General features: G+C 29.3%; 1 protein-coding gene across 2 annotated transcripts in view; it reads right to left on the reverse strand.

Annotated features, from left to right (window-relative positions):
• Window positions 1-796: 796 nt before the first annotated feature.
• The window catches only part of LOC113518905 (angiotensin-converting enzyme-like), a 244579-nt gene continuing 231690 nt past the window's right edge, over window positions 797-13685 (reverse strand). For both annotated transcript variants that reach the window (XM_052898565.1, XM_052898564.1), the window contains 8 exons: window positions 7698-7838; window positions 5729-5905; window positions 4736-4833; window positions 3307-3595; window positions 2702-2858; window positions 2415-2591; window positions 2215-2328; window positions 797-2136 (listed from right to left, as the gene is read on the reverse strand). In XM_052898565.1, the coding sequence (XP_052754525.1) occupies window positions 1593-2136; window positions 2215-2328; window positions 2415-2591; window positions 2702-2858; window positions 3307-3595; window positions 4736-4833; window positions 5729-5905; window positions 7698-7838 (1697 nt within the window). In that variant the 3' untranslated portion in view covers window positions 797-1592. The remainder of the gene's footprint in view (window positions 2137-2214; window positions 2329-2414; window positions 2592-2701; window positions 2859-3306; window positions 3596-4735; window positions 4834-5728; window positions 5906-7697; window positions 7839-13685) is intronic.

Here is a 13685-nt window from a genome sequence, read left to right on the forward strand (position 1 = left end):
TGTTACATTATTGTCAGTTTCGTAGAGATCTCGACTTTCTTTTATATTCTTTTTTTTTTTCTTTTTCATACTCTTTTCAGTATATATTTTGACACCTATTTTCTGTTACTTCAACAATAAAGTTTCAAGTGGTATGTTTTATTATTCTCTAGTTACAATTATGAAGAGGAAAAAAAATATGTTTTGTGTTTGTTTATAATGGATAAAGTCAATAACTACTTAATTAAATATAAAAAAAATACTACTACCTATACTATCAGCGAGTAACATAGGCTGTATATTATTTTCGAAAATTCTGTCTACCCGTGCAAAGCCGGGTCGGACAGCTAGTAATCAATAAAAATAATAGGGGATCGTAACTAACTTTAATAAATAGACCATGGTGCGGTGAATTCTGGCACTTGGCTCACTAAGAAAATTAAGGGTGAAGACAAATAACGTAACCACGCTTCACTACTGAAGTCTCACGGGACTAATGTGTCATTTTGTTACCAAACAGATGGGGTGGGACCTTTAACAGATTGTTGTTCGCAGAATTCCTGACGTCCCCGCTAATAAACAAATTGGTGCGCTCATTCAGTTATCTCATGCTAATTTGATTTAGAAGTTTTGCCCTACTTCTATTAGGTTGAGGTTTTGGGTAATATAACGATATCTCCACATATCGTAAATACTTGTTTCATAATTAATTTAATACTACTGATAACTAATTACCTTATTACTCATCTTATCTCGTTATACTACATTGTCGTACTGCAGATGGGATTAAATTATGGGGCTTATAAATAAATATACATTAATGTTTAAAACATTTATTATTTCTCTTTCGTATCTGACACAAATTTTTACTAATTCATGCTTCATTAACTGTAAAACTTAATGATAAATTTCAATATAACATTTTATAATTAAAATTACAAAGACATCAAACAAAAATACTCTATATTTGGTTATCGCAATAAAATTGAAAACTCATAGGTTTTAAATTTAAAATATGAAATATATGTTTTTATTTAAATTGAACAAAACTTAAATTAAGAGACGCAGAGCGGAGTAAATAGAGATTTTATAAAATTACATTATATAATTATTTTTTACAAAGTTCATTTCTAATAACACATTTATGCATCTTACTTATTAGAAATTGAGACGCTTAAGGCACAGCGAAATTACACCTAACTATAATGTACATATTGTACAATTACTATAGACACTGTTGGTAACAATCTTTATAATACTATCTTGCAAATTGTGATATGTACAAAAATATTTACTGAAACTTTATTTATCTAGCACAATTTTATATCCTTAATGGAAGGTAAGATGAAACTGTACAAATACTATTAACAACATAATTGCAATGATAGTGAATGAGTTAGAGCACCTCAGTATACGAATAAATTATAACATGCAAAATAGAACACAATTTTTAAACTAATAGCAGTTTGTAAAGAAATATAGATGAACAACACTAAAACGATATCTAGACTTCACTCACTTTCTGAAAAATATAGCATTGGCATGATTTCACTAGAGTTTAGTCTTAGTCCTAAATCACATCGGTTCCTTTTCTAGAACCGATATTCTTCAAATCAGGCATGCGAGTTTTCTCTTCTCTGTCGTTCCAATTGCTTTCTGTGATTGTGACGTTTCCTCGCAATTATTGCTATTAGTATTATTATTATAGCTAACGCGACCGCGATACCTATCCACCAATAAGTATTATAGGATGCCTCTTTTGTATCTTTACTTTGGTCCCCAGAATGTACTGGATTCTTGATTTCTAATACGCCCACTGTAGACGTTTCCGCGTCAAGTTTTGAAAGTAGATCATTGAAACCTGTATCTATGACATTACTTAATAAATCTTCATGTGTGCCACCTTTTTTGACAGTAGGTTCAGTGTTTACTTCACTAAATTCAATAATTTCATTCTCTTCAGGTATGGGTTCCGTTATGGGTTCAACATAATCATCACTAGCATCTTTAGGTGGATCCAACTGTTTATCTAAGTAATCATCTAACAGCCGGTAGTAATCTGTAAGTCCAGTGTATTCCAATCCATTCTCTCGTGTTGCTAATAAATCATTAACCATTTCCGGCCAGACTCTTCCAAAGCCTTGCATCATGGTGTCACTGTAGACAATATATATTTTTATTTTCATATAAATTTTTACAGTTTATTTTTAAATAAAAAAAAAGATATATTTTTACCTGATTCGTTCATTATTTTCGCTGACATATTGCACTAAATCAGATTCATCAGATATCAGTTCTTCAGCAAACGAGTGGTAGATTTGGTACTTTAGAATTAAGCCCATGAATTTTCTGTAAATTGTGAAATAATTATTAATTAAATTGTTATTTTATGTGCGTCTGAGTTTTTCAATAAATTATAAATATTTAAAGCTTACCCTATAAATGGTTTGTTGAATAAAATATAAGGATCTCCAAGCAGATCGACGTCGGATGTTTCTAAAAGTGAAAAGTCTTTGCGAAACTCTCTCCAACTACTAGCTATTTTAGAGTACGGGATCGATCCCATCAACACTTTCAACCTCCACTCATCAGCAGCTAAATAAAAATTTAATCTGAAAGTAAATAAATTTAAGGATACATATTTTTTAGATAATAATTACATAATATCAATTTAAATTGAAATTAGAATTATATTTTGATTCTATCACTAAATAAAACTTACTTTGGTAAATCTCTCAAAGCTGTTATAAGTTGCAGAACGAGACGATGGTGGTTTGCATTGTAGCTAAATATGTCTAATGGAAACAGACCAGTTCTACTCAAAGCATGTGGATTTAGTGCTAGGAGTGAAAAGAAACCAGGAATAGCCTCGAATGTTGCTGAAATGAAATATATATAAGTATAAACTATAGTAAAAAAGATATATATTAACTTAAATATAGTTTCGCAGTCTAATGGCCTACAACCAGAAGTGTTGTCAATACAGCGATATATGAGCAGAAATTAATTTGCTATAAATATTATTTAATTATTATTGTATATTTCATTTTATTTCACAATAACAACATATATACCTATATATATATATAATAAATATTTTAATATTTTATTGTCCATTCTAACAATTTTAAATCAAAAAACACATAAATCGACTTTTAGACTTTTACGTTGTATGTTTTATGTTTAATAAGAGACGAGACGAGACTCAAACTTAGACTACTCGTAACTACGGCCAGTATAACCTGGTTGTAATAACGAGATAATTTAGATAAATGATAGTTTTGCATTTCTCTTATAAAATATAGCACTGATAGATTTAATACTTACCAGAATAACGAGGAGCTTCTCTAAGTATATAAGTATTATTGCTATGCAGTGCAGCGATCTCTTTGTATTTAATTTTCATAGCAGCTTCATGAGCCTCGACGTAGTTAACGAAACTAACATCTTTACATGAGACGACACGGACTTTATTAGGTTTACACCAATCCAGCAAAATTGGAGGACAAGTGCTATTAAATATTGAATCTGTCCATAAATCTGCTTCTAGTTCACCTAATCCTAATTCTTGAATCAGATTAACTGCTGTTTTAAATGCATTTATACCTCCGAGATCCTGCAAAAAGATATTTTAATATAATAAAAAAAGAAATTAGAATTAAAGAAAGAAAAACACTGGACAAATTAAAAAGCTCCATCTAATCTCAAATTAAACAGAGCTTGTACCATGGATATTAAAAAGCAAAATGAAATATTTGAATTCATTTTTTGTTTGTAAATATATACATATTAATTATATGTAGATATTCAAATAGTTATTATAAAACAAAAATAATTGTATTTTCCTGGGATCAAACCCCTTGCTGTCTAAAAGCGGTATCTTAAATAGCCAGATTACCAGCCAGGTTGCCAAAAAAAACTTCCTCAGAAAGAATACCTACACATTATCTAATTTTCTATTACATCATTTTAAAAGTATAGAGTATTGTTCATTTATTAAAAAGAAGAACAAAATGGTAAAAATTTAACAAGACACATATCAAAAATTTATTGACAATTCAAACAGTAAACAAAAGCTAGCCATATGATTCTCATGGGATTCTAAGCCTATTGAGTTTCAATCGCTTACAGTTTTATATAGGTCACTTTTACGGTCGTTTTCTTTTCTTTAGAGGCTTATTTAAGATCTGTATAGAATATACAACCAAGGAACTTTTAACGAGTTCTATTTACAAATAACTACTCCAGTATTCGAGATATCATATACAGATTGGCCGTAGACTTGTTCTAGATCTAGTTTCTAGCAAGATAGTTTCTATTTATGTAAAGAGCATAGAATGCTATGCGGCTCTTCTATATGAAGTTATGAATAATCCATATATTCAAACATCATTATAATTCGAGATTATACTTTCATTCGTAAGTACAGTGACTCACTTTACATAAATAGAAACTATCTTGCTAGAAACTAGATCTAGAACAAGTCTACGGCCAATCTGTATATGCTATATAATGTAACATAATATCAATTTTATAAAGCCTTACTGTCACACTCAGAATATGTAATAGGAGGATATTCTGAGAGCGAAGGGTTTAGGCTCGACAACGTTTATGTAATAGCTAATAAACCTTTAATAACCTTGATAAATAGTTTCACTTTTTGATACACAATATAGCAATGCATAATTATATTTGTAAAGGACGCATGATTTTGTATAGTATAATGTGTATTATTAATCGTCTATAATATAATTACCTTGAGTTGAAGATTTGCATGAACTTTCTGATATACAGCAGGATGTTGGGGTAATAAACTTTCTATAATATTTGACCAGTCGTCTCCGTTTAAAGATTCTGCAAAGAAATATCAAAGCCATTTATTCAGAGATATACCGAGAAAAGTCCACTGCTTCACTTGTAATTTTTCTACAAATGCTTTTTCTGCGAGAAAATTAGATTTCTTATTGTAGTAAGTTCTGGAACAACCTACCAAGGAAGTTTAGTATTCCCAATGGTATAGCGCTCCAAATATTTTACGTCTTTGGCAAATCGCCTTACTGTTACTTGTGTGGTTTAACACCAGTGAATGCGGCTCGTATATTATGTATTATGTTGTCGAAAGTTTTTAAAAGTTATTTTGTATAAAGTAAATTATGAAAACGATTATAAACTTGAGATATTTTGCTGTTGGTTTTTATAACTTTTATTAACAGAAAGATGTTCGTGAATATTTTAATGTAAACTTGAATAATAAGATTTTCATTAATTATACCATAATAACCAAGCAGACGACATTACACAAAATCATCTGCTTAGTTACCTCTGTCTCATTTGTGTTTCTGTCGTTAAGTAGTTGTGTTTGCACAACTGTTTCGGTTTGAAGATAGGATATGGCAGTGAAATTACAGGATATAGAGGTATAACATGTTGGACCTTAGTATGGTAACGCATGAAGGTTACCATGGGCGATACAGTATACGCTGTTAAGTCCATGGTACTTCTTCATGTCTATAGGCAACGATTACCACTTTCCATTAGGTAGGCCGTTGCTTGTTTGTCATTCTAAGAGACATAAAAGAAATTAAAAAAGTAACTGTATATAATTATTTTAGTATAAAACATATTCTTTTAACAATAATTATTATCATGCATATATTTGTTAAATGGAAAACAGTAATATAACAGTGAATACAAGTTTCAAAACTGTATATCTAAAATTTAAGTAAAAAATTTTGTACAAAGTACTTACTCAATAAATGGACAGGTAAAGGTTTTCCAACGGCATCTGCCCCTTTCAATCTGAGTGAAACGTACTTATGTAGTTTTATGTAGAGAGGTTTTATGTTATCCCATAACTCCCTGGCCTTCAGTATAGCTCCTTCGTATTCAACAAGGAAATCCCAATATTCTTCAACAGTATCGTAATCTATGGAAAAATGGAAATACGGGTATCATTTCGGAGATCAACTTTACAAGATTTGTGGTATAAAAGGATTGTAACAATATTAAAATAAAAATAAAATAATGTAATTCAATGCAAACAAAAAAATAATAATAATAATGTAATGCAAAAAACAGTCCAGAAATAAAAACGTTAGTATAGTGTGAAAATGTATCTTTAAAAAAGGGTGTGAGATTTTTCGGGACTAAAGTTTGCCTAGTATTGCAGGCTTCTAAATATCTTATATTAGATAGATCGTAAGCTTATATGGACAGGGCTATGCTCGGGGTTTCTTTGCGTGATAGAATCCGAATCGAGGACATCCGCAAAAGTACCAAAATAACCGACATAATCTGAAGTTAATTGCTGAAGTGGCAACGGGCTGGTCACATAGTTCGAAGAATCAATAATCAACCGATGGGGAAGAAAGATTCTTTAGTGGTGACCCCGTACGGACAACTCAGATAATAGCTGAGATGATGATAAAGATAATGTATGCTTATATATTATCTTTAAACGAAAATACTTGTTAGAATTCGGTTATTTCTTGATCCCTAGAAATAAATAATAATATTTAAAACAGTAAATTACAAAATTGTTTAGTGTAGGTTATTAGTGATTTTTTATTTTAATACTTTTACAAATTACTCCTTAAAATACAAAAAAAACTATTTTTACCTTTATTTATTATCAGAATAGATTAATAGACAAGAAGTTGAGTATTATTTATTTACAGTAAAATACTTGGTTATAAAATAAACAATGTAAATAAAGTGAATAATAAACCATCGTATTTTTACCATGAAAACGTCGTTAAAAGTTCATTAGCTAAAAGGGTTAGAGTTTACATTTATAATGCCTTATTTTGCGAGATAATTACAAACCCTTTCGATTAAGATTCTTTGACGAATATTTTATTTTCCTTTCCTTAAAACTTATTGCTATTGATGAAGTTTAGTAAGATCTTAAATTTTGAAATTTACAGAATATGAAATATAAGTAAATGTAAACACAAATTATTTAATATTGATAGTATTATACTGAATAAAGGCGATTGGAAAAGTGTGTGGTTTATTGATTGATTGAATAAAAATTATATAAAAAATCTGTTATATCCGATTTATCTTTTGTTTTATTCTTATCATTATCATTATTATAACCAGTGATTATAGTAGTTATTTATCCTTCAGATTTGGTTACACATATTTTATTCCAGATATGTTTTTCTTTATAAGCGGCAAATTTAAAAACGAAGTCTTTACTAATTTTCTCAAATCTGAATGCTATAGATTGTGCCCTCATTTTGGTTATTATTTCAAAACTGCCATCATATAAAAGAATATTAAAAAACTATAACATAAAAACTGAATGTTTATAATGCCTTAAAAATATTTATTGTCTAATATCCGCAAAAGTTTTGAATAACTATTGATTTTAGAGTTTTTGCATAGAATTTCACCTATATGGATATAACAATTCTATATAACACTCTTAGTTGTATTGTTAATTTGTAGTAAATTAATAGTAGTTAATTTGTAGTGTGGTAAGCAATAATTTTCGAGGACAAATTCGAGTCTATGCTATACTACTCTTATCTAGATTGTGCAAATTAATTAATATTCGAATCGGATATCAATTAGGTAAAACTAATACAACATTATTATTAATTACTCTAATGAAAGCTAAGCACTCGAATCGAAATGTTACATCAGTGAAATGAGGGATAACTGTATACCTGATGTTAATTACTCAATCAATGTAAAATAAATACACTTACTGTTTTCCTTAGAAGCATTTCTTAGTAGTGGCAAAATTTGTTCCAAATATTCATTCATATTAGGTAAATTTTGTTCCCAAGACTTCTTCATAGACATAAGTTTTTCTTCGTCCTGCTGTCTTGCCAGGCTGCTTTGTAATTCTGTTGACAATAAATATAGTTGATATAAGTATAAATAAATGCAGTGTTATTTCTTAAGTCTATTTCTGTTAATATATCTAGTCGTCTAGATAACAATTGTTTTACTATTAATATGTTTGAAATTGTGGTTTGGAATTTCACGAGTCAGTTCATTGTCTTATCTGTTTCTGCTCTAAAACAACAATGCACACGAATTCGCATAGTAACTGTATCTGATACAAAAGGCAAACACGATGGTTATTCTATTCATAATAAAGATACTATAACTAATGCATTTATGCAGACGTGATATACGAGTAACTGTAAATAGGACAAGGACATGATAATGGTTCTTGTAGGAGTAGCATTGCCATTTCCAATAATATAATAAGCTAAAATAGTTTGAAATAAATGCAACGATAGTATTAAGTTACTTTTCATTGTAGTTATTCGAATCAATGAAACGAAATTATTAAATTAGTATTAATAAAATCTAAATAGTTTTTTTTTTTTTTTGTTAACTCTTGTTCTTACGCTTTGGTATTAATATTGAGAACTTTTAATGTCGATTTTTAACGAAATCAGATAAATCTAAGAAGTTCAGCGATTACGAGTACCTAAACCTGATCCTTTTTTAGATCCTCACCCATTAGATGGACGGGCGTCTATAATAGCACACGATCCTAATGTGGTTATTTATAAAAATGCCAAACGTCTAACAAGCTGAATTATAGCTATAGAAGTGATGTCTTCTTCCTTTGAATTAAATTCTTAATTTAAAAGATTGTAAAGTGTGATTGTAGTGTGTAAAGAAATCACAAATAGTTAAAATAGATTTAGTTTTCTTGAAAATTTCTAATCTGTGCAAATTACTCCGGAGCTGAATGTCGTTAGAAATATTTACTCCTTGAATCTTAATACTTTTAATGATCTTAGGAGAAGTGTCACGTAATTTCGATACCGCAGCAATTTTAGAGGTTGAAAATTTTTTTATGGCCAACGCACTGACATGTGCTCAAGGAATTGATACCGACGAAACTTCCTATTCTATTAAAATACGAAATAAAATATATTAATATAATCTAGACAAAGCAGCCAGTAAAACATAAATAGTAGTAAATTTATAGCTTATGTAATATATATACCGTAATACCGAATACCTATCGTCGAATATTTATAGGGTAATGCTTATATTTACATCAAATCAGCCATTAAAATGGTAATGAACTGGATGCCGGGAGTTCACCGCGACGTTCATAGGTCGACCGTGTGAATAGTAATGAAATTCTGAGAATCAAATTGAATTCCGTGAATGCATTGTTTAGAAGTCCAAACTTCTGATGAATGTCAATCGTAAAAATATTAAAGGAAACAATCTTTGTAGAAAAGAAGGAACATTAAATTAATTGATTAATTAATCGTTGTAATATAGTCATTGTTTTTACAAAAAAAAGTTACAAAGTTTTGAAGATTTTTCGAAGTCCATTAAAGTGTACATAACAATGCCAAGCGTGGTAACTACTGGCAAACCCTTCAAAGGGGAGGACTATGTTCAATAGTGGACAATTAACGGCTGATATAATGACGATACATAACAATATTCAATATTCCCCACGTTCTGAAACTCTAGATAATCCATTATCTGAGACACATTATTATTATATCTGTAATATATTTTGATATAAATAAATTTGATATAAATCTTATATGTCAATAAGTATTAATTGCAGTATTTTTAAATACTCAAGACCTCATTTGATAATCTAACAATTTTTTTTAAATAAAAGTCTGTACATGTTTAAAAGAAGTTCAAGTACGAGTAGAATAGAAGTAATTTTAAATTCCATGTAAGTCATTATAATATCTAAAAGCTATTTCAACTAACATGGCAACATCTGCTACACTCATCTATTGGAAAGTTAACCTAAACGACAGTTACCAATACTTTACCATTTATATTAAAAGTTGCAAACTTCAGTGGTTTCTCCAGCACTCCCGTTTGCACCGCTCGCAAAATACCCTTAGTCCTCTTGGTATCGGATTTTACAATTTTATTGCTTTATATATATATAATTAACAAGTTCCGACCAGTATTATTTGTTTATTTTGAGTGTGCTGATATTTGGATCTTGTTGTATTAGTTACATCGTAACTATTACAACCAGATACTTTACTACGACATTTACATACTATTACACTACGTAGTAGTGAACTTATTGATCAAAGGAAGTGTAGCAGCGTCCCTTCTAAAACACCACCAAAGCCTAACTGCGTTTGACAACCCGCCTGCCAAGTAGGGCAAAACTCTGCTTATGGGAAGGCAAATATTCTGCTGTGGACAGTTAATGGTTGATATGGTGATTATGTAGAATATGTACGAGTAATATTTTTTTATTTTATATGATATCCCACTTATATTAAGAGATCCATTTTGAATTTTTTTGTTGATTTTTCTATCCACAGTTAGTATCTCCACCTCTAATAAATACTGTAAATTGTTACTACTCTCGTGGGTCAATATATTTTCCTTATTTTTAACTACATTATAAATAATTTCTTTGCATCATTCTGGTAAAATAAATGATTGACACACTTCAGTGATGCCAACATCATTGCATTCTTAGTAATAAATAACTCTCACTATGTCACACTCACTTTTCCTTATAGGACTTAATAAATAAGCTAAGATTCCACCTGATGATAAATGGTAACCATCTTCTATAGCCCCAAAGAATTGAATATTATTATCACATCACTTTGGTGATGGAATTATACTTATCATCAACACTTTTCACCTCTAAGATGATATAAAAGGCAACTAAAATAGCATGGTACAACAGTGCAGGAGAGGGGGGAAAGGGATTGTTAGTAATGGAGACTGAGAATCTCATTGCTAGCAATATACCCAACCAGGTCGACCTCCTCGCGGTTCTCCCTGGAAACTATCATGGTTAATTCCTAATGAATTCATCATGATGGGCTAACTGGCCTATTTTCATTGTCATCTATCACCCTTCACTGGTGCTCCGCAAGCGTATACCGTTAGCGCAGGCGGGGTTACCATACCATTTTCACCCATAGAAAAAAAAAACAGTGCAGGAGAAGAAAATCTAGACATAAAACTATATATCTGACGACCATCATGCCACTGCAATAGACAGGCACATCGATTTCTGTAATGAGATCCTGGGTTCATTTCTCAGTCGGGCCAATTTAGTAAACGAACTTATCTAAATTGTTTCGGAATTGGATTTTCTAGCTATGACCACAGATGTACGTTGCTTGATTATAATATAATGTATCCATCTTGAGGATCAGGTAATTAGTATGATTATTATGGTACTTATTATTATTACATACTGAACCTATTTACAAACGATGAGAAGAGATCCATGTCCAATAGTAGACAGTATCGTATGACCCTAATGATACCCCTTTTAACCTTTTTCATTGACATATTCATTTATTGTTTTATTCACTCTTCTAATACAGTTAATTCTTTGTTATACTAATATTCGTGTATTTATTTATGTATGTATTTATTATATGTATATATTTATTTATTTAACATATAATGTGTATGTTTATATGAATATAATTTGTATTACTTTACATTTACATTATTCAATAATGCACCTACTTATTTCTATTTGCCCAATGGTTGCTTGGTAGAGAACACCGTCCGGTATTAAGTCCGCCAATTGTACATAGAATTTCACTGTGCATTAAATTTTAAATTAATTTATTTAAATAATTTTAATTAATTCAAATACATAATTCATAACAATAATAAATTTAAATTAAAGACAAAGTTTGGCTCTGTGTGTAAATTTCTATTAAATCTACTGAGATATATTATAATTTCCTTTATAATCCTTTCATCAAAATGACCACTCGAATAGCATTTACTAACACCTTACCATTTATATTACGAACGTGAAATCTCCAGTATTTTTTTCTTTGAAAAAATTACCCCGGCGCAGAATGAGAAATTAACTTTTTACACGACCATTCGTCCCGGGCATGGAGTTATTAGAAAGTTTCGTACACTTTATAAAATTTGTAATGACTTGAAAATTTATTCTGTATAGTATCGTTCGGGTCTGTTTTATCTTTTAGTTTTGTTTTCGTATTTTATTACGGTCCTATAAAATTGTTGTCTTAGGGTTTAAATTACTTTGTTGATCGACAAAGGTCGAGAAATGTTAATTGACTTCATTAATTCATTAACTAGATCGCTCGGCTAAAATTTATTTTCTTTCTTAAATAGGCAAAGAATACCGTATTTTTAGATTTCGTGCCGCCTTTAATGTAAAGTTGTTCAAGTAAGACTAATTTGCGGAACGTGATCAAATTATAAATAAAGTTTTTTTTTCTATTTAAATTTTAAGATCAGAAATTCAGGATATCGACTTATATTTGCATTTTTAAATAGAAAAAGTACCCAACTTTTTTATGAGACAAAGTTTGAAGTGATAAAATTAAAATGGCATTATGGAATATTCAGGTTCTTGTAAAATTAACACGGTTATATTTAGAAAATTAATTAAGAATTAAGTAAGGTATTGTCTTTTAAATCCACTTCAATAAGAAAAGTTTCTAAATTCGTTTATATTGTTTTATGTTTATTACCTCATAACTCCGTCAGATATAAACCGATTTGGAAAATTATATTTTATTTGAAAGGACAGAATATACTATAGAAATGTTATCAAAATCGGTTCAGCAGTTTAGTTTTAAATCAAAATAACTGATTTTACCGCAGTTGAAGTTCTTTTGTTTTATGGAACGTAATCTAAATTTATGGTACAAATGTTTTTATACATGGTATTGCAAATATGTTGATGAGGAGGAAAGGAATCGTCAGTAATGGTCTCCATGCAGTTCTCCCTGAAAACCACCGTTAAAAAATATGTTGATGGCCTACTTGATTGAAAATGATAACAGCTATCTAATAACAAAAATATATCTATAAACTTCAGAGAGAGAGAGAGAGAATATATTGTGGTAGCCATGACATCTTTCGTATTTCTGAATTAATCAACTTCAGTATTATTACTTTAATCATTTTTAAATATAATTTGTTATGTAAAATGCATACATTGGCATATCTATGTATGTTGGCAACAGTAGAATTCTATGTATTTGTGACAACAAATTCGTAGTAATTTCAAACAATAATGAATCGTGTCATAAAAAAGAATTCAAACAGTGCCAAATAAAATTAATTATAAAATAATACTGTAATTTTTAATTAAATATTTGACATTGATTAGAACAATGTATTTAATGAGTAATCAAAATTTATTATATAATATAGAAAATTCAATAAAATTTCATCTTTATATAAGATCTTTATTTAAATAAGAAAGTAATTATGTTGTATTTTCTAATTGGCGAACAATAAATTGAATTTTAAAAGTATTTTTTTTAATATAATAGTAAAGAAATCAAAACATAATAAATATTAAATGAAAATAACATTTTTTATTATTTTTAATAATATATTAAATGGCTTTATTCTTTTATAGCAAAAATATAACAACGCTTGCACTGTTATTTCAGAATAAAAATAGAAAAAGTTATATCTCTGACCAATAGAAAAATGTAGACGGAACATTATTTCATTACAAGTTGAAGCTATTGTTTGAGAGTACAGGAGTTATGAATTGTACTTATTTTATTTTGATAGACAACAGAGATAATCTTTTTTTTAAATAAACTTCATTATTGTATGTAGAAATACAATAGATAGTTGATTTGTAATATTTAGTAAATAATTCATACTTTACATAATTTTTACCAGACTTTGTACAAAAGTCGTTTGTTTGGGTACCTCTGTCCCATTCGTGTTTCAACCATAATGCA

This window comes from Galleria mellonella, unplaced genomic scaffold (genome assembly GCF_026898425.1).
Source record: "Galleria mellonella isolate WM207_F2 unplaced genomic scaffold, CSIRO_AGI_GalMel_v1 utg44, whole genome shotgun sequence".
Taxonomy (NCBI): Eukaryota; Metazoa; Arthropoda; class Insecta; order Lepidoptera; family Pyralidae; genus Galleria; species Galleria mellonella.